The 24,553-nt window shown below is 39.9% G+C and overlaps 1 protein-coding gene across 1 annotated transcript; it reads right to left on the minus strand.

Annotated features, from left to right (window-relative positions):
• Positions 1 to 3,391: 3,391 nt before the first annotated feature.
• Positions 3,392 to 4,127, minus strand: LOC129550175 (keratin-associated protein 13-2-like). The gene has a single exon (XM_055417644.2). The coding sequence runs from the start codon at positions 4,083 to 4,085 to the stop codon at positions 3,582 to 3,584; it is 504 nt and encodes a 167-aa protein (XP_055273619.1). The 5' UTR covers positions 4,086 to 4,127; the 3' UTR covers positions 3,392 to 3,581.
• Between the last annotated feature and the right edge of the window lie 20,426 nt (positions 4,128 to 24,553).

Here is a 24,553-nt window from a genome sequence, read left to right on the forward strand (position 1 = left end):
CGAGTGGGTCCAATTTTTTTTCAGCTCCTGAATAATGCTGCTGCTGAGATAAGCACTAGAAAACAGAGGCTTACTCTGAATCGCAGGCACATGTTTGAGGATGAACCACTGGTCCTTTCATGACAGAAGGGGGCCATGCTTAACTGCAACCTAGTGACCAGTCGGTTTCCTTGAGGAATCGTGCCTCACTGGGAGTTTAGCCTTAGCCCCATTGCTGACATATTAGGCCTTTGCCGTGGCACTGATTATATCAGATGTGTAAGTGGGAGTTTATGCTGTCGGACCCATCCACAGTCTCTCGTGGTCACTTATTCACATGCTCATCTTACCAGTGTTAGGACTTCTGGCAAAGGCAAGCTGGCATCAACTGACGGTCATTTTTTCAACTTGATTTTTCAGTTCCTCTTCCATGATGGATGCATTTCGGTAGGCATTGAAAAGAAATAATAAAGATCTTCACACTTTGGGCCCACTTGTGTATATCCATCAACAAGACTGTATACCAGATTTTATTGTCTTATTGTTCTAATACCCTCCCTTCCAGGTCTCTAACTAGCTGGCCAGGTCAATTACCACTGTCTAGGAATCTAGTTGTATTACCAACTGGGGCCACTTTTCTCTTTTACATGAGTGGATAACCAGATCTACACCTACAGTTCTACCCAGAGAGGAAAATTTTTTTTTTTCATCATGGTCTTTAAGGTATCCATGCAATGGGTCAATCCATCTGCAAGTAGCACTGGGATTGTTCCCTTCCTCCTTCAACTGGTCCTTTGAGGCACCCAATGTGACCACACACATGACCTGAGAAAGGAATGGTTGTACAATGCTGGTTATAGCAGGTGGTCTGGGCCTGCTTTCTTGTTTTGCTAGTGCTCATTTCTGAATAAGCTACTTCTTGTTTAAAAGATTTTTTGATGTGGACCAGTTTTAAAGGCTTTATTGAATTTGTTACAGTATTGCTTCTGTTCTATGTTTTGGTTTTTTGGCCACAAGGCATGTGAGATCTTAGTTCCACAACCAGGGATTCAAGCCGCACCCCCTGCATTGGAAGGTGAAGTTTGAACCACTGGACCACCGAGGAAGTTCCAAGCTATTTCCGCCTTATCATGGATTGCTACTGAGTCCACCGACTTGATGATTTGGAAGTTTCATCAGAACGCAGCTCATGACGGACACCTATGACTCATGAACACTTGGTCTGTGGTCAAGTTTTGTACCTCTACCATGCTCAAGTATTAAAGGATTTGATTTTCCAAAGACACGTTAATTTTGCACTACAGATTATAGCATCTTCTACAATTTTATTTGCCTATGTTGTGATTTTTCCATTGAGGTTGCCATGAACATCATGTTGCAGGTTTACTTTATTTCTTTCAAGTACCACAGATGCCACCAACACCATATGGTTTTCCAAACTGTTTGACCCAACCAATGGGTTTGCTTGTGTCTGAAATTCAGCTTAGAGAATCCTGCTCCTGGCCTAAAGGAAGCTGTGCATATAAGCCAGAGAGGTATTTACTTGGGCAGCCTGATTGCTCCAGAACCCAAAAAATCTACCAGAAATTCTGCTACTCTATTTGTAGTATGGGATTTAAGAGTTTAACTGTTTATTATATATTTTATATTTTTATATTGTGTTATATATTAATAGGAACATGTTTAAATAAAATGAGGAAATATAGTAATATACTACTTTACATAATATTTGCAAAAGCTTTATTTTTTAAAGTATTTGAGAATGTTTAAACAGGTATAGAAAATAGAATGAAAATGACCAAGCAGAAAGCTATTTCAATGATATAAATAAGATGAGATGAATCCTAAGATTAATGTGATTCAAGATGTCCAAAACAATGAAGTGAAACAGACCTGTTAGATATCTGTAGCCTGATTTTCCATTACTAATCCATACAAACTGTAACTTGATTTTCAATAATTCCCTAAACACAAGTACATTTGTACCTCTCTGCTTTGTTTGTTTTATTTCATCTTCTCAAAGTTCTCCTTATTCCATCCCAAATTGTTTGTGTCTTCACTTCTTAAGTTAGTCATTTATCATAAAATCTTGAATCTTGGTTTCATTGTAAGACTGGGACCTACAATGAATCCTTGATCTGCTTTGAGTCTTCATTTTCTTATGTGTAAAATTATTAGTTCATAAAATGTGTTTCTCATGATCCTTATAGTGATCTGAAAAGCATTGAAAGGGAAAATTTATTGAACGTTCCTCTTTATCTCTGTATAGATACTGTCTTTTTGTTATTAGCTTTAGACCTTATCAACATGTTATCTATTTTAACATCATGTTGTTTTCTGAAGCATTTAACCTATAAAATACCAGAATGGCAACGTAAAGTCAAGAAGTGTGTGAATATATGATAAGATATGAATGAAGCAATAATTTCTAAAATGAAAGGCTTGTGTTTTTCCAGCCACGTTTATTTTGTTGGATTTTGGATACAAGAAGGTGAGACTCTACATCTCATGAACCTAATTAATTCTTACCAAAGGTAATTGACTTCCTCCTTGCACCTGTGAAGAAACCAATTACACATAATAGTTTTGGTGAGATAAAGGAATAAGGTTTTTTTGTCACCCAACATGAATTGAATCAAAGAACACTCTTTAAGCTAATGTACAAAACTTTCCATATAATCTAAAGATTTCCCCCACTTGGTTGTATTTTCTAAGTTCCTTGTTTCCTCCTTCAATCAACAAACATCAATGCCCTGCATCTTTTGAAGAAAATGTGTTTTATGCCACTCCTAAGATTTTATGCATATGAAGTCTATGTATGTAATATAGGGATTTCAAAAAGCAGAAGTTTTGAAGGAAAATATTTAAAGCCCACGAAGTGGTGTGCTCAGTCGCTTCAGTTATGTCTGACTCTTAGGGACCCCATGGGATCTAGCCCTCCAGGCTTCTCCGTTCATGGGCTTCTCCAGTCAAGAATACTGGAGTGGGTTGCCATGCCCTCCTCCAGGGCATCCTCCCAACCCAGGGATAGAACCCGCATCTCCTGCATTGTAGGCAGATTCTTTTACCACTGAGCCACAGGGTAAGCTCCAAAGCTCACAATAAATTCGTTCAAATGTATCAATATTGGGTTTCCAAAGTTGGCTTTCAAAGGTATAGGAAACTTGAACCTAAATATCCCTCCTTAAGCAAAAGGAAAAAAAAAACAAAACTTAACCAGTTAAAACTAACAATAAAATTAGCAACATATTTAGAAGCCAAATTGAAAGAGTTTATTATATTTATTTAGGCTTTTATGTATTTTGTGAATACATGAACAAGGATTCCATTAGTTCATTAACATTAATTCGTTTCTTAACATAAATTTCATTAATTGATCTAATAATATATTGCATTCGTTTTACTAACTCCATTAATGCATTCAGTAAATCAATCAATAAAATTAATCATTAAGTATGCGTGGCAGATCATTTTTGGTCAGTATTTTATGACTGGAAAAAACGTGATGAGCCATTAATCTTCCTGAAGATCATGAAAATGATAGAAGCTCTGTTCAGTGATTGGACACATTGATGAAAATATCTGAACTCTTCACAAGCTGATCAATAGAAACCAGATCCACAGGTTGGCCTGCAAGAGGAAGAGTGGCAACTCCTGGAGGCAAAGAAGGTTGGCTGGCAGAATCCAGATCCATGGCTCAGGGAAGGGAAGCCACAGATTCCATAACCCAGGCGTCTGAAGCCACGGGATCCATAGCCCACTGAGTAGCAGCTCCTGGATCCAGAGCTCAAGGAGCTGCAGCTGCTGGACCTGAAGCCCAGAGACCCAGGGAAAGTCGTCTGGCAGGGACTGCAGAATGTGGAGGTCCTCGGGCGGTAGCAGGACGTCTGGCAGGGGCTGGACACCACAGTCTGGGTTCTGATGGGCTCACAGCAGGTCTCCTGACTGTAGAGAGAGGAGCCCAACTGGCAGGAGCTGCGAGGGCAGAGGTCAGTCCTGTAGACCAGGTTGCTGGGGAAGGAGGAGCCACAGGAGGAGCCTGAGTAGCGCAGGTGGTCCCCAAGGGGGAGGGGGGAGAAGTTTCCAGAACAGCAGTTGTAGGACATCTTCACAGGTGAAGTGAGTTCAGGTGAGAGACTAGGCGAAGATTCTGAGGTTTAATGTCACCTCCTGGACTGGGGTGATTTTATACTCTCAGCCATAGGTGTGGCAGTCTACACAGTCACCTTTGTCATGCTTGTAATCTTTCATCTCCAAATGTGTAATTCAATAATATTTTCTGTAATTGCTGATGAAAAATTCCTTTCATCTCATATTCATGGTGAATTCACCACGTTGTTAAAGGACTAAGTTGATGACGTGTTCCTAAGTCAGAAATTCTATGACTACCTGCCTTTAATGTCATCACTACCAGGAAATCCCCGACTCTTCTCAACGGATTGAGATTCTTCATTCGTTTGACTGTATATCAGCTGGGGATGCTTAGCTCTAAGGGCAGGGATTAAGATGAAGTAAATATTAATAGTCTTTCTTTGTCAGTGGCATAAAGACACTCTATTTGCCATCAATAAGCTTCTTTTCCTAAATTTATTTCATTGCCTAAAATTATTTTTATATACATTTGGTTCTCAAATTCTTTGGAAAGGGAAAATTTAAAAGTTCAATATCATAGCTTGTGGGTTTTCATGTATACAGATTGTCACTCTTCTATATTTAAAATTTTCTAGAGATCTTTCTCTTCTAGAACAATTCCAATCTAGCAATACTTTCTGAACATTTTTACTTTCAGATTCTTTCATACAATTTTCTTATTCACTGTAAAACGTACTTTTTATTGATTCTATTTCTTTAATATGATTTTTCTACTGTAAAATAACCAAATAGGTTCTTTTTACAGTTTTCCATATCAGGTAAACCCAAAATGAACAAATTAAAAAGACAATAATGGCAAAAAGAAATTTAGAATTGCATGCAGGAGGATGAAAGAGGACTAAATATGAGTGAATTGTGTGTAAATACACACTGTGCACAATTCTAACAAAATTCTTAATCTATAAGTGGGAGTTAAGTTCAGTTCAGTCACTCAGTCGTAACTGACTCTTTGTGACCCCATGAATCACAGCATGCCAGGCCTCCCTGTCCATCATCAACTCCCAGAGTTCACTCAAACTCATGTTCATCGAGTTGATGATGCCATCCAGCCATTTAATTCTCTGTCGTCCCCTTCTCCTCCCGCCCACAATCCTTCCCAGCATCAGAGTCTTTTCCAGTGAGTCAACTCGTCGCATGAGGTGAACAAAGTATTGGAGTTTCAGCTTCAGCATCAGTCCTTCCAATGAACACCCAGGATTGATCTCCTTTAGAATGGACTGGTTGGATCTCCTTGCAGTCCAAAGGACTCTCAAGAGTCTTCTCCAGCACCACAATTCAAAAGCCTCAATTCTTCGGTGATCAGCTTTCTTCACAGTCCAACTCTCACATCCATACATGACCACGGGAAAAACCATAGCCAAGACTAGATGGACCTTTGTTGGCAAAGTAATATCTCTGCTTTTTAATATACTATCTAGACTGGTCATAACTTTCCTTCCAAGGAGCAAGCGTCTTTTAATTTCATGGCTGCACTCAGCATCTGCAGTGATTTTGGAGCCCCCCAAAATAAAGTCTGACACTGTTTCCACTGTTTCCCCATCTATTTCCCATGAAGTGATGGGACCAGATGCCATGATCTTTGTTTTCTGAGCTTCAAGCCAACCTTTTCACTCTCCTCTTTTACTTTCATCAAGAGGCTTTTGAGTTCCTTTTCACTTTCTGCCATAAGGGTGGTGTCATCTGCATATCTGAGGTTATTGATATTTCTCTCCGCAATCTTGATTCCAGCTTGTGCTTCTTCCAGCCCAGCATTCCTCATAATGTACTCTGCATATAAGTTAAATAAGCAGGATGACAGTATACAACCTTGACGAACTCCTTTTACTATTTGGAACCAGTCTGTTGTTCCACGTGCAGTTCTGACTGTTGCTTCCTGACCTGCATACAGGTTTCTCAAGAGGCAGGTCAGGTGGTCTGGTATTCACATCTCTTTCAGAATTTTCCACACTTTCTTGTGATCCACACAGTCAAAGGCTTTGGCGTAGTCAATGAAGCAGAAATAGATGTTTATCTGGAACTCTCTTGTTTTCGCCATGATCCAGCGGATGTTGACAATTTGATCTCTGATGCCTCTCCCTTTTCTAAAACCTGCTTGAACATCTGGAAATTCACGGTTCACATATAGCTGAAGCCTGGCTTGCAGAATTTTCAGCATGACTTTACTAGCGTGTGAGATGAGTGCAATTGTGCAGTAGTTTGAGCATTCTTTGGCATTGCCTTTCTTTGGGATTGGAATGAAGACTGAACATTTCCAGTCCTGTGGCCACTGCTGAGTTTTCCAAATTTGCTGGCATATTGAGTGCAGCACTTTCACAGCATCATCATTCAGGGTTTGAAGTAGCTCAACTGGAATTCCATCACCTCCACTAGTTTTGTTCGTAGTGATGCTTTCTAAGGCCCATTTGAGTTCACATTCCAAGATGTCTGGTTCTAGGTGAGTAAACAGTAATAAAAGGGAGAATGATCATTAAAATCTACGATACTGCTTAAAATTAAAGTTTGGAAAAAATAACAAAATAGTAAAATTATGACATTAAAACATTGTATTATGCCCCAAAAGCTTGAAAGGAGACATAAAGAAATTTAAAGATGGACTTTAAATTTAAAGATTGACTATGCCAAAGCCTTTGACTGTGTGGATCACAAGAAAGTGTGGAAAATTCTGAAAGAGATGGGAATACCAGACCACCTGATCTGCCTCTTGAGAAACCTATTTGCAGGTCAGGAAGCAACAGTTAGAACTGGAAATGGAACGACAGACTCGTTCCAAATAGGAAAAGGAGTATGTCAAGGCTATATATTGTCACCCTGCTTATTTAACTTTCATGCAGAGTACATCATGAGAAATGCAGGGCTGGAAGAAGCACAAGCTGGAATCAAGATTGTTGGGAGAAATACCAATAACCTCAGATATGCAGATGATACAACCATTATGGCAGACAGTGAAGAAGAACTGAAGAGCCTCTTGATGAAAGTAAAAGAGGAGAATGAAAAAGTTGGCTTAAAGATCAACATTCATAAAACAAAGATCATGGCATCTGGTCCCATCACTTCATGACAAATAGATGGGGAAAGCGTGATTGACTTTATTTTTCTGGGCTTCAAAATCACTTCAGATGGTGATTGCAGCCATGAAATTAAAAGACACTAATTCCTTGGAAAGAAAGTTATGACCATCCTATGTCTGGCTATGGTTTTTCCAGTGGTCATGTATAGATGTGAGAGTTGGACTATAAAGGAAGCTGAGAGCTGAAGAATTGATGCTTTTGAACTGTGCTGTTGGAGAAGACTCTTGAGAATCCCTTGGACTACAAGGAGATCCAACCAGTCCATCCTAAAGGAGATCAGTCCTGGCTGTTCACTGGAACGTCTAATGTTGAAGCTGAAACTCCAGTCCTTTGGCCACTTGATGCGAAGAGCTGACTCATTTGAAAAGACCCATATGCTGGGAAAGACTGAGGGCAGGAGAAGAAAGGGACAAGAGAGAATGAGATGGTTGGATGGCATCACCGACTCGATGGACATGGGTTTGGGTGGACTCTGGGAGTTGGTGATGGACAGGGAGGCCTGGCATGCTGCGGTTCATGGGGTCGCAAAGAGTCGGACACGACTGAGTGACTGAACTGAACTGAACTGAAAGATGGACCAAATCGCACCAAAATAGTAAATACACAGGTAGAAATCTGACTGCATATATAATTAAATATCACGTGAAAAATAGTCCATATATGAAACTGAACTGAAAATGAAATTTGTTTTCTACCTAAACTAAATTTTCTTAACTATAAGGAAACAGAAAAGGAAAAAGGAAAAGATATATCCAGGAAAAGAAACAAACAAGCAAAAGCAATACTAGGGCCACTTTCTTAGTCTCAAAGTTTGCTATATGATGTTTTTTTAATATATTAAGCAAGATATTTCTTGACAGTCATCCCGTCAGACTTCCAGGATGATACACATTATTAGTCATTCAAATGTTATACTAAAGGCACACCATCCATTAGAGTAGCCTCTAGTCAGATAGTTCAAGCTCAATTTCTGTAAATTATATTAAATTTCAGTTCCTCAGTCATATTCACCACATTTCAAGTGCACAACAGATAATATGTGACTAATGGATACCTAATATTTGAAATTGCTAGTAAAAAATATTTCAGCATCAAGAAAAGTTCTATGGGATAATATTATCTTAGGGACCACAGGCAACTGTTGATTTGCTAATATAAATTGATACTTTTACTGTTTTTAGTACAATACAAAATGTTGGAAACCCATTTATCCTTATCCCAATTCATGTGTTATGATTTCACAATTTTTTGTAGGCTTATTTATATTGTATTCATATTGTATGTATTTCCCTATGTTGCTATAGGCAATATTTGATTATATATTTGTTGCTATTTTTGTTTCGTTGCCCAATCAAGTCTCACTCTTGAGATTCCATGGATTGGGATTTCCCAGGCAAGAATACTGGAGTGGGTTGCTGTTTCCTCCTCCAGGGCATCTTCCTACCACAGGGACTGACCTTGGGTCTCCTGCACCACAGATAGATCCTTTACCACTGAGCCACCAGGGACTATTTTTGTTTACATCTTTTTTGCCTTATGCTAGGGCTTCCCTGGCGGCTTAGTGGTAAAGAATTCGCCTGCCAATGCAGGAGACGCTGTTTTGATCCCTAGGTGGGCAAGATTCCTCTGGAGAAGGAAATGGCAACCCACTCCAGTATTCTTGCCTGGGAAACCCCATGGACGGAGGAGCCTGGAAGCCTACAGTTCATTGGGTCACAGAGTGGCACACAACTGACCACTGAATACACTGGGTCATTTTGGGTTTGACCATGTATTAATTGCCTAGAAAATCCCATGGACGAGGAGCCTGGTGGGCTGCAGTCCATGGGGTCGCTAAGGGTCGAACACGACTGAGCAACTTCACTTTCGCTTTTCACTTTCACACATTGGAGAAGGAAATGGCAACCCACTCCAGTACTCTTGCCTAGAAAATCCCATGGATGGAGGAGCCTTGTGGGCTGCAGTCCGTGGGGTCGCTAAGGGTCAGACATGACTGAGGACTTCACTTTCACTTTCACACATTGGAGAAGGAAATGGCAACCCTCTCCAGTGTTCTTGCCTAGAAAATCCCAGGGACGGGGGAGCCTGGTGGGCTGTCGTCTATGGGGTCGCACAGAGTCAGACACGACTGAAGCGACTTAGCAGCAGCAGCAGCAGCAGCAGCTATTAATTATATATCTTACAGCTGGAAGGCTAGTGACAAGTTGTCTAAATTTTTAGTTGTCGGAAAACGTGTCTCCTTTTCCACTTTGAAACAGATACAAGTATTCCAGTTTCAAAGTTTTCATAAACAAACACACACAAATGTGTTTACTGCACAAGTGCAGGTCTCCACAGGTTTTTTTAATTAAATTTCAAATTTGTTGTCAATATTTAAAAATCAAAAGAATCACATGGAATGTGGATTTATGACTTTCAAAATTTCTGAAGATCTGGTTATATTTGGCTCCCTTTCTTATCATTGCCAGGGGCTGAACACAAGCTGTTCCATTCATATGGAGTATGTGTCCGCTAGTTCCCCAAATCTCTGAATACCCAGCTAATTTCAGTTACCGCTAATCATAGAGCCAGCACTGCTTTTATCCTGTTAATGCTGCTATAAATAGGAGAATGCGGGATGACTTAGAGACTAAGAAAATTATACAAATGAACTCAAAACAGAAGCAGACTCAAGGCCTTAGAGAACAATTGTAAGGGGGTGGGGGGTGGAGGATGGAGTAGGAAATGGCAACCCACTCCAATATTCTTGCCTGGAAAATTCCACGGACAGAGGAGCCTGGCGGGCTACAGTCCATGGAGTCACAAAGAGTCGGACATGACTGAGGGGCTGAGTATGAGGACTGGTTGGGGGGAGGATGCAGAGGGTGGGAGAGAGGGGTAGATTAGGAATTTGGGATTGACATGTACACACAGCTGTATGTGAAACAGATAACCAACAAAGAGCCTCTCTATAGCACAGGACACTCTAGTCAACACTCTGTAATCACCTAAATGGGGAAAGAAATCGAAAAAGAATGGATACACATATAAGTATAACTGAATCACTTTGTTGTACACCTGAAGCTAACACATTATTAATCAACTGTACTCTATTATAAAATGAAAATTAAAAAAGACAATTTGTGAAAACCAACTCCCTTGTGTGCTAGAAGGATATTCTCCTGTGTTTAATAGGAAAATATGTGTCTGTGCTGTTGAGCTGGACTATAAAACATCAGTTATGGAACAAAACACAAGTCAATTAGACCACCTCACTTATGTTTGTGATCCTCTGACTTTATAAGTCAGCAGAATTTTACATACTGGGCAAAGACTTAAATCTTAATGCCAAACACACAACAAACCAACCCAAAACTAAATAATTTTTTAAAATCTCAAATGATTTAACTCCTTTCCCGGCCACTCCACTTGTGATTGTGATGCAGCAACATCGTTAAATTAAAGGTTTAACGTCTAGCCAGCTGCCCATAGGAGATGCTTATTGCTGGGTGAAATCATGCCACATGCCTGACAAGTGTAACCACTTTTATACAAGAATTGAGTTTCCAAGAACATAAAGCACAATATTAAAAAGAGAAAAAAGGAAATCTATTTTCTATTTTCTGCTTATAACATCATAATTCTATTGTAATGGACAGTTCCTGCTAATAATATGCTGTATCCCTTCTTGCTACTGCAGAAATATAATAGCTGTTACGTATGCTGTTGTTTAGGAATGTTGAAGATGGATTAAGTAGCATGACTATCCTTCCTGCAGAATGCAGCATCTTAGGGATTAAACAAAAGCTGCATGTCACTACCCAGTGACACTGTGCAGATGGCCTCATGATGACTAGTAATGACTCACTATAAATATGGGGGAAAGCATCAGCTTTGACAGACATAGCTACATTTGGGAGGCAGAATAAAAAGGGGGTTTTAGTTAAAAATCAGGTGATTGGCATATTGAGTATATGAGTGAAACTGAAATGGTCCATGGCATACAGTAAGTTATAAATATATGTCGATTGACTGAAAAGAAAATTCAGATGGCAGATGTATTAAATGAAATAAAGCATAAAAAGGCTGTACAGTTACTAGCTACTTTTTGTTTTTTCTTTGATTAGGTAGCCGAGGGAAGGTTGACAATACCTATTAACAGATTTGGAAGCTTTTCAACTCAGAATTTGTGGTCACATAAGACCTAGGTGCTTGGATTTATCCAGTTGGTGCCAAGTCTTTGGCTTGGAAAGTAGTGAGACAGCAAAAAAGAGAAAATGCTGGAAGATGTGTGTTTGAGTAAGTTTCCTCTCCTGCCACTTTGAGGATATTGGCCTCTTCCTGATCAGAGGCATCGTCATTTCCTGCCTCATTTGTTTCTTCCCAAAGTCTTTACTGATTGAAGGCATGATGAGTGGCATACAGAAGGCAGCAGCTCCATATTTACTCTGTCTTTATTCATCTAACCTCTGGAAGGAAACATAGGATTGAATTAGCTTTCTGTTCATGAACCCTCTTCATCTGCAGAGATAGGTTATGCAGGTTGGGGAGAATATGGGTAGAGAACACACAGAGAAGAGACCAGAAAAAAGGGTACTGAAGAGTAAGAGTTTATTCCAAGGTGTTTCTGGATTTTGAAGGTTTAAAAGTACAGGATTACTTGAGATGTTTTGTTTCCTAGGCAGTTCACTCTTCTAACTAGACAGATCCCTAGACGAGAATGGAGTCCTATTTTCTCCGGAGTGGACTGGTCTTGTAGTGATAGGTTGGTTAAGTACAGCAGTGGACATAGCAGAGAAAAAAATAGAAGTTCAATCCCTGGGTTGGGAAGATTCCCTGGAGTAGGAAATGGCAATCTGCTCCAGTATTCTTGCCTGGAAAATTCCATGGACAGAGGAGCGCAGAGGGCTACAGTGCATGGGTTACAAAGAACTGGACATGACTGAGCACCCACATGGTACCCCAGTGTCTGTTGCAGGCAACTGGAGGGAGCTCTGACGCCAGAGAAATCTCTAATTTAGGGTCTTTGTTTTTGTTTTCTTGCTCAACTTGCAGCGTAAACTGCTTAATTCAGTTTATTCATTTTCCCATTTCAGTGTTCAAATTCTATGATGCAAAAATTTTGTTCTGGCAACATTGCTGGTGCCGAGAGCTCTGTCCTAGACAAAGTAGACTGAGGTTTTGATAAAAGTAGTTAAAGGGCTGTAAGGCATAGTTTGGTGGCTCAGATGGTAAAGAAATCGCCTTCAATGTGGAAGACCTGGGTTCGATTCCTAGGTTGGGAATGCCCTGAAGGAGAGCATGGCAACCCTCTCCGTATTCTTGCCTGGAGAATCCCATGGACAGAGGAGCCTGGCAGGGTACATTCCATGGGGTTGCAAAGAGTTGGACATGACTGAGCAACTAAGCATAGCACAAAGCATAGTTTAGCCTGTTTATTCCTAGAATTAAGCACAGGGCTCCTCCATCCTTTCTTGGTATCTTTTTTTATACTGACTTTTAAACTTATCCTAATACCAAGATTTGAGTATTTCAAAAAACATGAAATTTAAATAAAACAAACAAACATAAAAGGTATTATGGAATACAGTATGCTTGGTCACTCAAAATATTTCTATAGTTAATTTACAGTGTTGTGTTAGTTTAAGGTGTACAGCAAAGTTATATGTATATTATTTTCAGATTCTTTTCCATTATAGGTTATTACAAGAAACTGAATATACTTACCTGTTCCATTCAGTAGGCCTTGTTGTTTATTTGTTTTATATATAGTAGCGTTATCAGTTAATACCAAATTCCCAATTTATCTCTCCAAAAGGGGCTTTGATAGCCATAAATTCGCTTTTGATGTCTGTGAATCTACATATGTTTTGTAAATAAGTTTATTTGTATTATTTCTTAGATTTCACATATAAATGATATCATATAATATTTGTCTTTCTCTAACTTACTTCACTTAGTGTAATAATCTCTAGGTCCATTCATCTTGCTACAAACAGCATCATTTCATTATTTTTATGGCTGAGTTATACTCCATCTACTTCTGTTTCATTGATTATGCTAAAACCTTTGACTATGTGGATCACAACAAACTGTGGCAAATTCCTAAGGAGATGGAAATAGCAGACTGCCATATCTGTCTCCAGAGAAATCTGTATGCAAGTCAAGAAGCAACAGAACCAAACATGGCACAATATACTGGTTCAAAATTAAGAAAGAAGTACATAAACACTATATATTATCACCCTACTTATTTAACTTCTATGCGGACTACATCATGCAAAATGATGGACTGGGTGACTCACAAGCTGGAATCAAGATTGCCAGGAGAAATATCAACAGCCTCAGATAAGCAGATGATAACACTCTAATGGCAGAAAGTGAAAAAGAACTAAAGAGCCTCTTGATGAGGGTAAAAGAGGAGAGACTGAAAAACCTGGCTTAAAACTCAACATTCAAACAATGAAGATCATGGCTTCTGGTCCCATCACTTCATGGCAAATAGAAGGGGAAAAAGTGGAAACAGTGACTGACTTTATTTTCTTGGGCTCCAAAATCACTTCAGACCATGACTGCAGCCATGAAATTAAAAGAAACTTGCTCCTTGGAAGGAAAACTATGACAAACCTAGACAGCATGTTATAAAACAGAGAAATCACTGCCAACAAGTGTCATGTAATCAAATCTCTGGTTTTTCCAGTGGTCATGTATGGATGTGAGAGATGGACCATAAAGAAGGCTGAGGACTGAAGAATTGATGCTTTTGAACTGTGGTGCTGGAGAAGACTCTTGAGAGTCCCTTGGACAGCAAGGAGATTAAACTACTCAATTCTAAAGGGAATCAATCCTGAATATTCACCGCAATTGCAATCCCATGCAGAAAGAACCTTTACGGTACTAATCAGTGGTTCAAAACCCATTATAAATGACTTCCTAACTTAGTAAATTAGGATTTCACTCACAGGCTGTTGTGCTTCTTTTATTCTTTTTCTCTCATTTCCCTTTTTTTCCTCATCACGATCCATCTCTTACTTTCTCCTTCTTTTCATTCTCTCTCTTTTCCCCTTACTTGTTTTTCATTTGCTATTCATCTTGGTTTAGCTTTCTAAATTGGTAATACTCTCAGCAAGGATATCAAATAATTTCCTAAAGGAAATCAACCCTGAATATTCAACTCTGATGCTGAAGCTCCAATACTGTGGCCCCCTTATGTGAAGGGCTGACTCGTTGGAAAAGACCCTGGTGCTGGGAAAGATTGAGGGCAAGAAGAGAAGGGGACAAGAGAGGATGATATGGTTGTTTGACATCACTGACTCAGTGGAGTTTGAGCAAACTTCAGGAGATAGTGGAGAACAGGGAAGCATGTTGTGCTGCAGTCCATGGAGTCAGAGTCAGACACAACTTGGTGACTGAACAACAGAAACAACAAATACTCTCATGGAAATCTATTCATTTCATTGTTTGAATAGAACCATGCTTTATGTTTATTTTCAGGAGTAGTTAAGCATTTCTACTAATTTCTCTTAAAAAGCTTGATGTTTAATTAGCTTTATTGCTATTTTATTTAATTTTAGAATAGAAATAATTAAATGAAGAATTTCCAGTGCTCATTTTAAATGCTGAAATCTCAGTGTAATAATGCCTTTTTAATAGAGTATTTCCAAAGGCAAACAATTTCAATATGACTTACAACTGTGGCCCTGAAAACCTGAGCTCATAACTGTGCATATCTGGTTTTCAAAGCATTGGTCTGCTTCTTACAGAATGCTTTAGGAAGCTTCAGGTCTGAACATCGTGATTCTTTTCATTTCAATCACTTTTTAAAATTGAAGTATAGCTAATTTACAAAGGTGTGTTACTTTCAGATGTACAGTAAATTCATTAAGTTATACACACACACACACACACACATATGGGTTTCCTTTGTGCTCAACTGGTAAAGAATCTGCCTGCAATGTGGGTTTGATCCCTGGGTTGGGAAGATTCCCTGAAGAAGGGAAAGGCTACCATTCCAGTATTCTGGCATAGAGAATTCCATGTACCATATAGTCCATGCGGTCGCAAAGAGTCAGACATGACCGAGTGACTTTCATTTTCATATATATTCTGTTTCAGATTTAGTATCTTGATACTAAATATTGTTCCCCATGCTACTCATCTATTTTATATTCAGTAGCATGTATGTCGGAGAAGGCAATGGCAAGCCACTCTAGTACTCTTGCCTGGAAAATCCCATGGATGGAGGAACCTGGTAGGCTGCAGTCCGTGGGGTCGCTAAGGGTCGGACACGACTGAGCGACTTCACTTTCACTTTTCACTTTCACACATTGGAGAAGGAAATGGCAACCCACTCCAGTGTTCTTGCCTGGAGAGTCCCAGGGAAAGGGGAGCCTGGTGGGCTTCCGTCTATGGGATCACACAGAGTCGGACACGACTGAAGTGACTTAGCAGCAGCAGCATGTATGTATTGGGCTTCCCAGGTGGCTCTAGTGGTAAAGAACCTACTGAAGCAATTTAGCATGTACGCATGTATATGTTAATTCCAACTTCCAATTTATCCCTCTTCCTCTTTCCCCTTTGACAGCCATAAGTTTGTTTTCCATGTGTGTGAGTCTATTTGTGTTTTGTAAATAAGCTCATTTGTATCATCTTTGTTTTAGATTTAACATATAAATTATGTGATATCTGTCTTTCTCTTTCTGATATACTCCATTTAGTACGATAATCTATTGTCCTCTCCATGACCCTGCAAATGGCATTGTTCCAATGCTTTTTTATGGGTGAGTAATATTCCGTTGTGTATATAAGTGACGTCATCTGCTTTATCCATTCACCTGTCAGTGGACATTTGGACTATTTCTATGCCACTGGAAATAGTGCTGCTATGCTGCTATGCACATGGGGGTGCATGGATTTTTTCAGATTAGAGTTTTCTCCAGATATATGTCTAGGAATGGGATCATTGGATCATAAGGTAACTCTAATTTTAGTATTTCAGGATCCTCCATGCTGAACATGGAGTGTTCTCCATGGACAACATTCCATGTTGGCTGGACAAATTTACATTCCCACCAACAATGTAGAAAGGTTTCTTTTTCTCCACACTGCCTCCAGTATTTATTATTTGTAGACTCTCTGATGTTGGGCATTCTGATGTGATACCTCATTATAGTTTTGATCTGCATTTCTCTAATAATTAATGATATAGAGCATTCTTTCATGTACCTATTGGTCATCTGTGTGTCTTTTATGGAGAAATGTTTAGACCAATATTTAGGTCTTCTGCCTGTATTTTGATTGAGGTGTTTTTTTTAAATATTAACCTGTTTATATATTTTGGAAATTAATCCCTTGTCGTCATGTCTTCGGAGAAGGCAATGGCAAGCCACTCCAATACTCTTGCCTAGAAAATCCCATGGATGGAGGAGCCTGGTAGGTTGCAGTCCATGGGATTGCTATGAGTTGGTCATGACTGAGCGACTTCACTTTTCACTTTCATACATTGGAGAAGGAAATGGCAACCCACTCCAGTGTTCTTGCCTGGAGAATCCCAGGGACGGGAGAGCCTGGCAGGCTGCCATCTAGGGGTCGCACAGAGTCAGACACCACTGAAGTGACTTAGCAGCAGCATCATGTCTTAATCCATCAGATTAGAAGGATCTAGATGTGAAAGATAATGTTATTTTTGCAGTTTCTGTTTCATAATGGATTATCAGTAATGTTTATTAAAAAGAGATACCAGACCTCTTAGTATTGACATTATTATTTTTACTTGCTGAAAATTGAAGATATGCGATTATTGCTTCACAAACTGAGATTGTGCTGCCTTGTTCCTTCAGTTCAGTTCAGTTCTGTTCAGTCACTCAGTCATGTCTGACTCTTTGCGACCCCATGAATCACAGCACGCCTTGTTCCTTAGGAAACAGAAATAAAAGACCATAGTATTTTCTCACTACAAGATGGTGGAGAGTGGGCAGTGGTAAGGAGCTTTGTTGTGCTGCATGGTGATTAATGGATTATTGGCCATGAAAGTAGCAACTTTCATTCTGTAAATGGGAAATGATCTATGTTACCTAATAAAAGAAGAAAACATTCAGCCATGTCTGTGCAGATTAATTTCATTTTAATTAGATAACTGATTAGTGAGAATCCTAAAGGAAATCAGTCCTGAATATTCATTGGAAGGACTAATGCTAAAGCTGAAGCTCCAATATTTTGGCCACCTGATGCAAAGAACTGTCTCATCGGAAAAGACCCTGATTCTGGGAAAGATTGAAGGCAGGAAGAGAAGGGGATGACAGTGGATGAGATGGTTGGATAGCATCACTGACTTGATGGACATGAGTTTGAACAAGCTCTGGGAGTTTGTGATGGACAGGGAAGCCTGGTGTGCTGCAGTCCATGGATATGCAGTCAGATATGACTGAGCCACTGAACTGAACAGAGAGGACTTGACCAGAATGTTTTCTTCATATACTGTACCCGGTAGTAAAGGTCTATAAAGTTCTTTGGGAAAAATTCACTTTAATTTCTCATTAAACCCCAAGAAAGTTGAAACTATATCTGACAAACTTTGTAAAGTGCTTCTTTTTCTATTTTTAATGACTGCTTGTCTCTTGTTATGGGTTGAATTCATAGTGTGAAGTCATAAATTCTGATACCTCATAATAGGACTTTGTTGGAAGACAGGGTCTTTACAGATGTGAATCAAGTTATAGGGGGTCCCCCCTGCAGATGTGATCAAGTTATAGGGAGAGAATTACTATCAAAGGAGGAGGTCCCCCTCCCCAAAAACTGACCAACCACAGTAGACTATCTATGTCCAGTGTCTGCTAAGCTTCTTCTGTCCACAGGAAACCTTCCAGCTATCCTGTGACCACTTATGAGCACCTTTCCTCATTGGTCTATCCAGAAGATGAGACCGTGAGCTTGCAACTATAGACTTTGTGGTTTATAGTCTCAGGGCTGTGGATATGGGACCTTTGTCACTTCTAGGGATGGACAGGGCTTCCTTGACAGTCCTACTCTTTCTCCATGAGAGGTAAGTTCACCTTATTCCCAACCAGTGTGTGTTCAGTTCAGTTCAGTCACACAGTCGTGTCTGACTCTTTGCAACCCCATGGACAGCAGCATGCCAGGCCTCCCTGTCCATCACCAACTCCCAGACTTTATTCAAACGCATGTCCATTGAGTCAGTAATGCCATCGAAGCCATCTCATTCTCTGTCGTCCCCTTCTCCTCCTGCCTTCAATCTTTTCCAGCATCAGGGTCTTTTCAAATGAGTCAGCTCTTCGCATCAGGTGGGCAAAGTATTGGAGTTTCAGCTTCAGCATCAATCCTTCCAATGACTAAAGAAAGTCAGGACTGACTTTCTTTAGGATGGACTGGTTGGATCTCCTTGCAGTCCAAGGGACTCTCAACAGTCTTCTTCAACACCATGAAGTTCAAAAGCATGAATTCTTTGGCACTAAGCCTTCTTTACAGTTCAACTCTCACATCCATACATGACTACTGGTAAAACCATAGCTTTGACTAGATGGTTGTTTGTTAGCAAAGTAATATCTCTGCTTTTTAATATGCTGTCTAGGTTGGTCATAACTTTTCTTCAAAGGATCAAGTGTCTTTTAATTTCATGGCTGTAGTCACCATCTGCAGTGATTTTAGAGCCCTCCAAAATAAACTCTCACTGTTTCCATTGTTTACCCATCTATTTGCCATGAAGTGATGGGACCAGATGCCATGATCTTAGTTTTCTGAATGTTGAGTTTTAAGCCAGCTTTTTCACTCTCCTCTTTCACTTTCATCAAGAGGCTCTTTAGTTCTTCCTCACTTTCTGCCATAAGGGTGGTGTCATCTGCTTATCTGAGGTTATTGATATTTCTCCTGGCAATCTTGATTCCGACGTGTGCTTCGTCCAACCCAGTGTTTCTCATGATGTCCTCTGCATATGTACTCTGATGGAAAGGGAGACCTGGAGTGCTGCAGTCCATGGGGTCACAAGGAGTTGGACACGACTGAGTGACTGAACTGAACTGAACTCTGCATATAAGTTAAATAAGCAGGGTGACAATATACAGCCTTGATGTACTTCTTTCCTGATTTGGAACCAGTCTGTTATTCCATGTCCAGTTCTAACTGTTGCTTCCTGACCTGCATACAGGTTTCTCAAGAGGCAGGTCAGGTGGTCTGGTATTCCCATCTCTTTCAGAATTTTCCAAAGTTTGTTGTGATCCACACAGTCAAAGGCTTAGGCATAGTCAATAAAGCAGATGTTTTTCTGGAATTCTCTTGCTTTTTGATGATCCAGTGGATGTTGGCAATTTGATCTCTGCATCCTCTGACTTTTCTAAATCCAGCTTGAGCATATGGATGTTCATGGCTCACATGTTGCTGAAGCCTGGCTTGGAGAATTTTGAGCATTACTTTGCTAGTGTGTGAGATTAGTGCAATTGTGCAGTAGTTTGAACATTCTTTTACATTGTCTTTCTTTGGGATTGGAACGAAAACTGACCTTTTCCAGTCCGATGGCCACTGCTGAGTGTATGTTCACAGGTCTACAAGTCAGTATGACACATATCCAAGATCTCGAAGAACTAATTTCTTAAAACTTTAAAACTAAGAAAATTTCAGTTCTCCTAGCTCAGGAGCTGCTTATCAATTTCCAAGATATTAGACCTTCAAAATCCACCTTTTATCACTAACCAGAGCTTTTTAATTCACCAGTAGTCCAAGTTAAGCAACTAGAAATCTGCAAATTATTTCTTACGAAATACTCTCTTCCCCTCTCTCCCCGCTACACACAATTTTCCCTCCTACCTCTATCTCCCATTTCTTCCTCTCCCTTTCTCAGAACACAGTTTATTTTACCCACTTTCTGAATCATCTCTTTCTAAGATGTAATAAAAGAATAGAAAAATTCCAACCTGATTTATGGTAATTTGCTTAAATTAGCATAAAAGTGAAGATTAAGCATCTTCTTAGGTATTTCAGTGGGTTCTGTGTGTCCTTAGTTTTATTTGGCATTAACATACAGTGATCTTGCTTACTCTAAGGAATACCCTGTAGCTGAGTTTCTGGAGAATTCAAAAGCCAGGTGCCCCAGATATTAAAATCATTGTTATAGTTGGATTTTAATTATCTGTCTTTTCTTTCTGTTTTTCTCTCTTGGTCTCTATCCAAACTTGAAGCCCCAAGCAAGATATTTTTTACAAGTCCCCAAAATAATTAGCTTTTCCTCATCCCTTGTGAGGGAAAGCAGTGAGGACAACTTAAGGAATATGCTGAGGAAAGATCTTTCTTTTGCACTTGCTTTTCCATTCGAGACCTAAGTGTTATCTCAAAGAAGCAGAATCCAAATTCAACCTAAGTCATCCGGAAATATATTTCAGGCTCCTAACAAAGTCAGAGTTTGGGAGAATGTGGGGATGGATTTGGTACTAATAATTCAGGTTTGGGGCTTCCCCGGTGGTTCATATGGTAAAGAATCTGCGTGCAATACAGGAGACTTGGGTTCCATCCCTGGACTGGGAAGATCCCCTGGAGAAGGGAATGGCTACCAGTAATCTTGCCTGGAGAATGAGTAAATAGAGCAAATGAGTAAATTCAGACTTTGCTCATTGGCTCTATTGTTTATGTATCAATGTATCAACACATTTTCTCAAAGCTGATGAAATATTTATTCAGAGGAAGAAACTCATGGAAGCAAGTGAAACAAATACAGTGAATGAGTAAATTAATGTTGAGTGAAAAGAATAGAATTTGGAATAAAATAAGCCTGAACTTAAAACTTATTTCTTTTACTTATAAGATGTGTCCTTAAGTAATTTGCTAAATTTTGTTTGTATCTACTTCTATATCTGAAAAATGTGAGTGATAATGGCATATATTTCTTAGGAAAATTAAATTACTTTGTAAATGTAAAATTGCTGGCAAGTGGTTTCTTTTTCTGTTGATTTGTTTGTTCACTACACTTTGAATCTTCTACTTTCTTTCCTTTCCATCTAATCTCTATGCTAATCCATATCCCTTCTGTAAGGTCGCGGAAACGGGGCGTCTCAAACTGTAAGGAAATAACCCAGACACCAAGGGAAAGTAACAGGCTTTATTTGGCAGTGCGCTCCCAGGCAGAACCCACTGACCACAAGAATGGCCACGAGGAGTTCTGCCCCGAACAAAGGCAGGGTGCGATTTTTATGCTTTTGGGGCAGGAAGTGGTATCATATAACCTGGACAGGACTAAGATAAGGTAAAGCTTGGGAATGCGAGATTGTGAGTGGTCAGCTAGACCGGGTTGGTCACTCTGGAGGTCAGAAAGGGGGGGATAGATCTCGGCAGAGAGTTATTAAGTCAGAAATTCCTCAGCGGTTTGGCGGGACTTTTTCCCTCTGGCGGGGGATGGAGAGGGGAAGAAGGAGCCAAGATAGCCACCAGGAAGGGGAAGCCAAGAAGGCCACCAGGGTCCAACCTTACACCTTCTTTTTTTTAAATCTCTTTTTACCCAGAAATACTTTTTGGATTAATTTTTTTCGACATCTTAGTACTTGTTTCTATGCTTTCTCCTCTGTGAGCTTGCTTCAGATTATTAGTGGTCCTGAAATTGTCTCTTTTATAACTTTTGCATGCTCATAATCTACGTCATGTAAATTAGAAATTAAAATAATTTTCAGATTCAACGCACAAAATAACTTGTGAGCTGATGAATATATTTGAACTAAGGAGATCTTGTCAGAAAAAAGCTAGAAAGATTTAATCAGTACCATTATTTGAGGTGGTTCTGAAGTTCAACTCTATGGAGTTCATTTGAATCACAAGAAAAGAAAGATATTCAGGAACGATTTGAGAATCTGTAAAAGATTAGAGAATCAGATGGAAGATTCTGTTTTTTCTTAAGGAATATAAAACATTTTCGGTGTCACTGAAGCCTAGGGTGGCATGAAGTTGTAGCAGATCTTAGGTGGTGGTTTTTCTGGTTTGGTTCAATCATACACAGATTACAGTGTGATTAAAATTTATTTTCAGCAGAATGGATAACAGGAACCAAAAATAGACCTTGAGCATTCCCCAAACCTGAAAGTGAAAGTGTTAGTCTCTCAGTAGTGTCCCGCTCTTTGCGACCCCATGGACTGTAGGGCTCCAGGCTCCTCTGTCTGTGGAATTCTTCAGACGAGAACACTGGAGTGCATTGCCATTTTCCTTCTCCAGGGGATCTTTTTGACCCAGAAGACTGAATGCAGGGTCTCCTGCATTGCAGGCAGATTCTTTACCATCGGGACCACCTGCCAATTATTCTTACATTTCTGACCATGTCCTTCTAATATTTCTTCACTTTTTAACTTGCCTCAAAACTTTTACTCCTGACCCTCCCTACCTCCCTTATCCATCTTCCTTGTTACTGAGACAGTACACAGTAGGAGTGTAGACTCAGATACAGCTGTGATGCTGTATAGTCTCTGCTCGTCTGTGTGTTAAATAAGATTCCTTATTCACCAGGCGAATAGCTTAGAAGGGTGTCTGACCTGTATAAAATGCTTATTAAGTATTATTCACTTGCGACCCCATGGACTACCTCCTAGAAAGCCATTATTTGCTAGTGTTATTTCATTAAGAGAGAAAATTGAGATTCTGCATTGTGTTAAAAAGTTAATTAGACTATCAAATCTATTTTACCTGCCTTTTAATTTAAGAACCAAAAATGCTCTCCTGTATATTTCTAGTTTCAAAAAACTCTCCAGGGCTTTCCCACTGCTAACAGGACTTAAGCATAATTATTTCAGTGATGTCATAGTTAAAATGTTAATAATCACAAGTATGGTGACTGAAAATTCACATCTTACAGGAACTGGCAAATGCAGTTTACAACTTTAAGTGAAAGAAAGTGAAAGTGAAGTCGCTTAGTCATGTCCAACTCTTTGGGACCCCATGGTCTGCCTACCGGGTTCCTCCATCCATGGGATTTTCCAGGCAAGAATACTGGAGTGGGTTGCCATTTCCTTCTCCAGGGGGTCTTCCCAACCCAGGGATTAAACTCAGGTCTCCCGCATCGTAGGCAGATGCTTTACCATCTGAGCCACCAGGGAAGTACTAATACATCCTAACAAATGTGTCTTCCTATATGAGAAAGATTTACAGTCTCATGTTTCAAAGTCAGGAGTTTTTAAAACTACTCAAATAAACATTCCAAAATTATGGGAAATTAATTTGTGATTTTTGGTAAATAAATACACAAGCTTCATTATTATGATGAGGTTTAGAGTATATGGAGAAGGAAATGGCAACCCACTCCAATAGTCTTGCCTAGAAAATTCCATGGACGGAGGAGCCTGGTAGGCTTCAGTCCATGGGGTCACAAAGAGTCGGACACGACTGAGCGACTAAAAAAAAAGAAAAAGATTTAGTTTACATTTCAGTTCAGTTGGGTCACTCAGTTGTGTCCAACTCTTTGAGACCCTATGGACTGCAGCACACCAGGCTTTCATCCATCGCCAACTCCCAGAGCTTGCTCAGACTCATGTCCATCAAGTCAGAGACGACATTCAGTTCAGTTCAGTTCAGTTCAGTCACTCAGTCGCGTCCGACTTTTTGCGACCCACTGAATCACAGCAAGCCAGGCCTCCCTGTCCATCACCAACTCCCGGAGTTCACTCAAACTCACCTTCATCGAGTCAGTGATGCCATTCAGCCATCTCATTCTCTGTCATCCCCTTCTCCTCTTGCCCCCAATCCCTCCCAGCATCAGAGTCTTTTCCAGTGAGTCAACTCTTCGCATGAGGTGGCCAAAGTATTGGAGCTTCAGCTTTAGCATCAGTCCATGAAGATGATACCACCCTTATGGCAGAAAGTGAAGAGGAACTAAAAAGCCTCTTGATGAAAGTGAAAGAGGAGTTTGAAAAAGTTGTCTTGAAGCTCAACATTCAGAAAACAAGGATCATGGCATCTGGTCCTATCACTTCATGGGAAATAGATGGGAAAACAGTGGAAACAGTGTCAGACTTTAGTTTTTTGGCTCCAAAATCACTGCAGGTGCTGATTTCAGCCATGAAATTAAAAGACACTTACTCCTTGGAAAGAAAGTTATGACCAACCTAGATAGCATATTAAAAAGCAGAGACATCACTTTGCCAACCAAGGTCCGTCTAGTCAAGGCTATGGTTTTTCCATTGGTCATGCATGGATGTGAGAGTTGGACTGTGAAGAAAGCTGATCACCAAAGAATTGATGCTTTTGAATTGTGGTGTTGGAGAAGACTCTTGAGAGTCCCTTGGACTGCAAGGAGATCCAACCAGTCCATTCTAAAGGAGATCAGTCCTGGCTGTTTATTGGAAGAGATGCCATTAGCAGTACTTATTTGTGAATATTTTGAAGCATTCTTTCTTATA

Source organism: Moschus berezovskii, chromosome 1, assembly GCF_049115385.1.
Source record: "Moschus berezovskii isolate FMDL1 chromosome 1, NW_MosBer_1.0, whole genome shotgun sequence".
Taxonomy (NCBI): Eukaryota; Metazoa; Chordata; class Mammalia; order Artiodactyla; family Moschidae; genus Moschus; species Moschus berezovskii.

Bases quoted from the DNA above. Each gene is read 5' to 3' on its own strand.
- LOC129550175 (XM_055417644.2), bottom strand. From the start codon at position 4,085: ATGTCCTACAACTGCTGTTCTGGAAACTTCTCCCCCCTCCCCCTTGGG.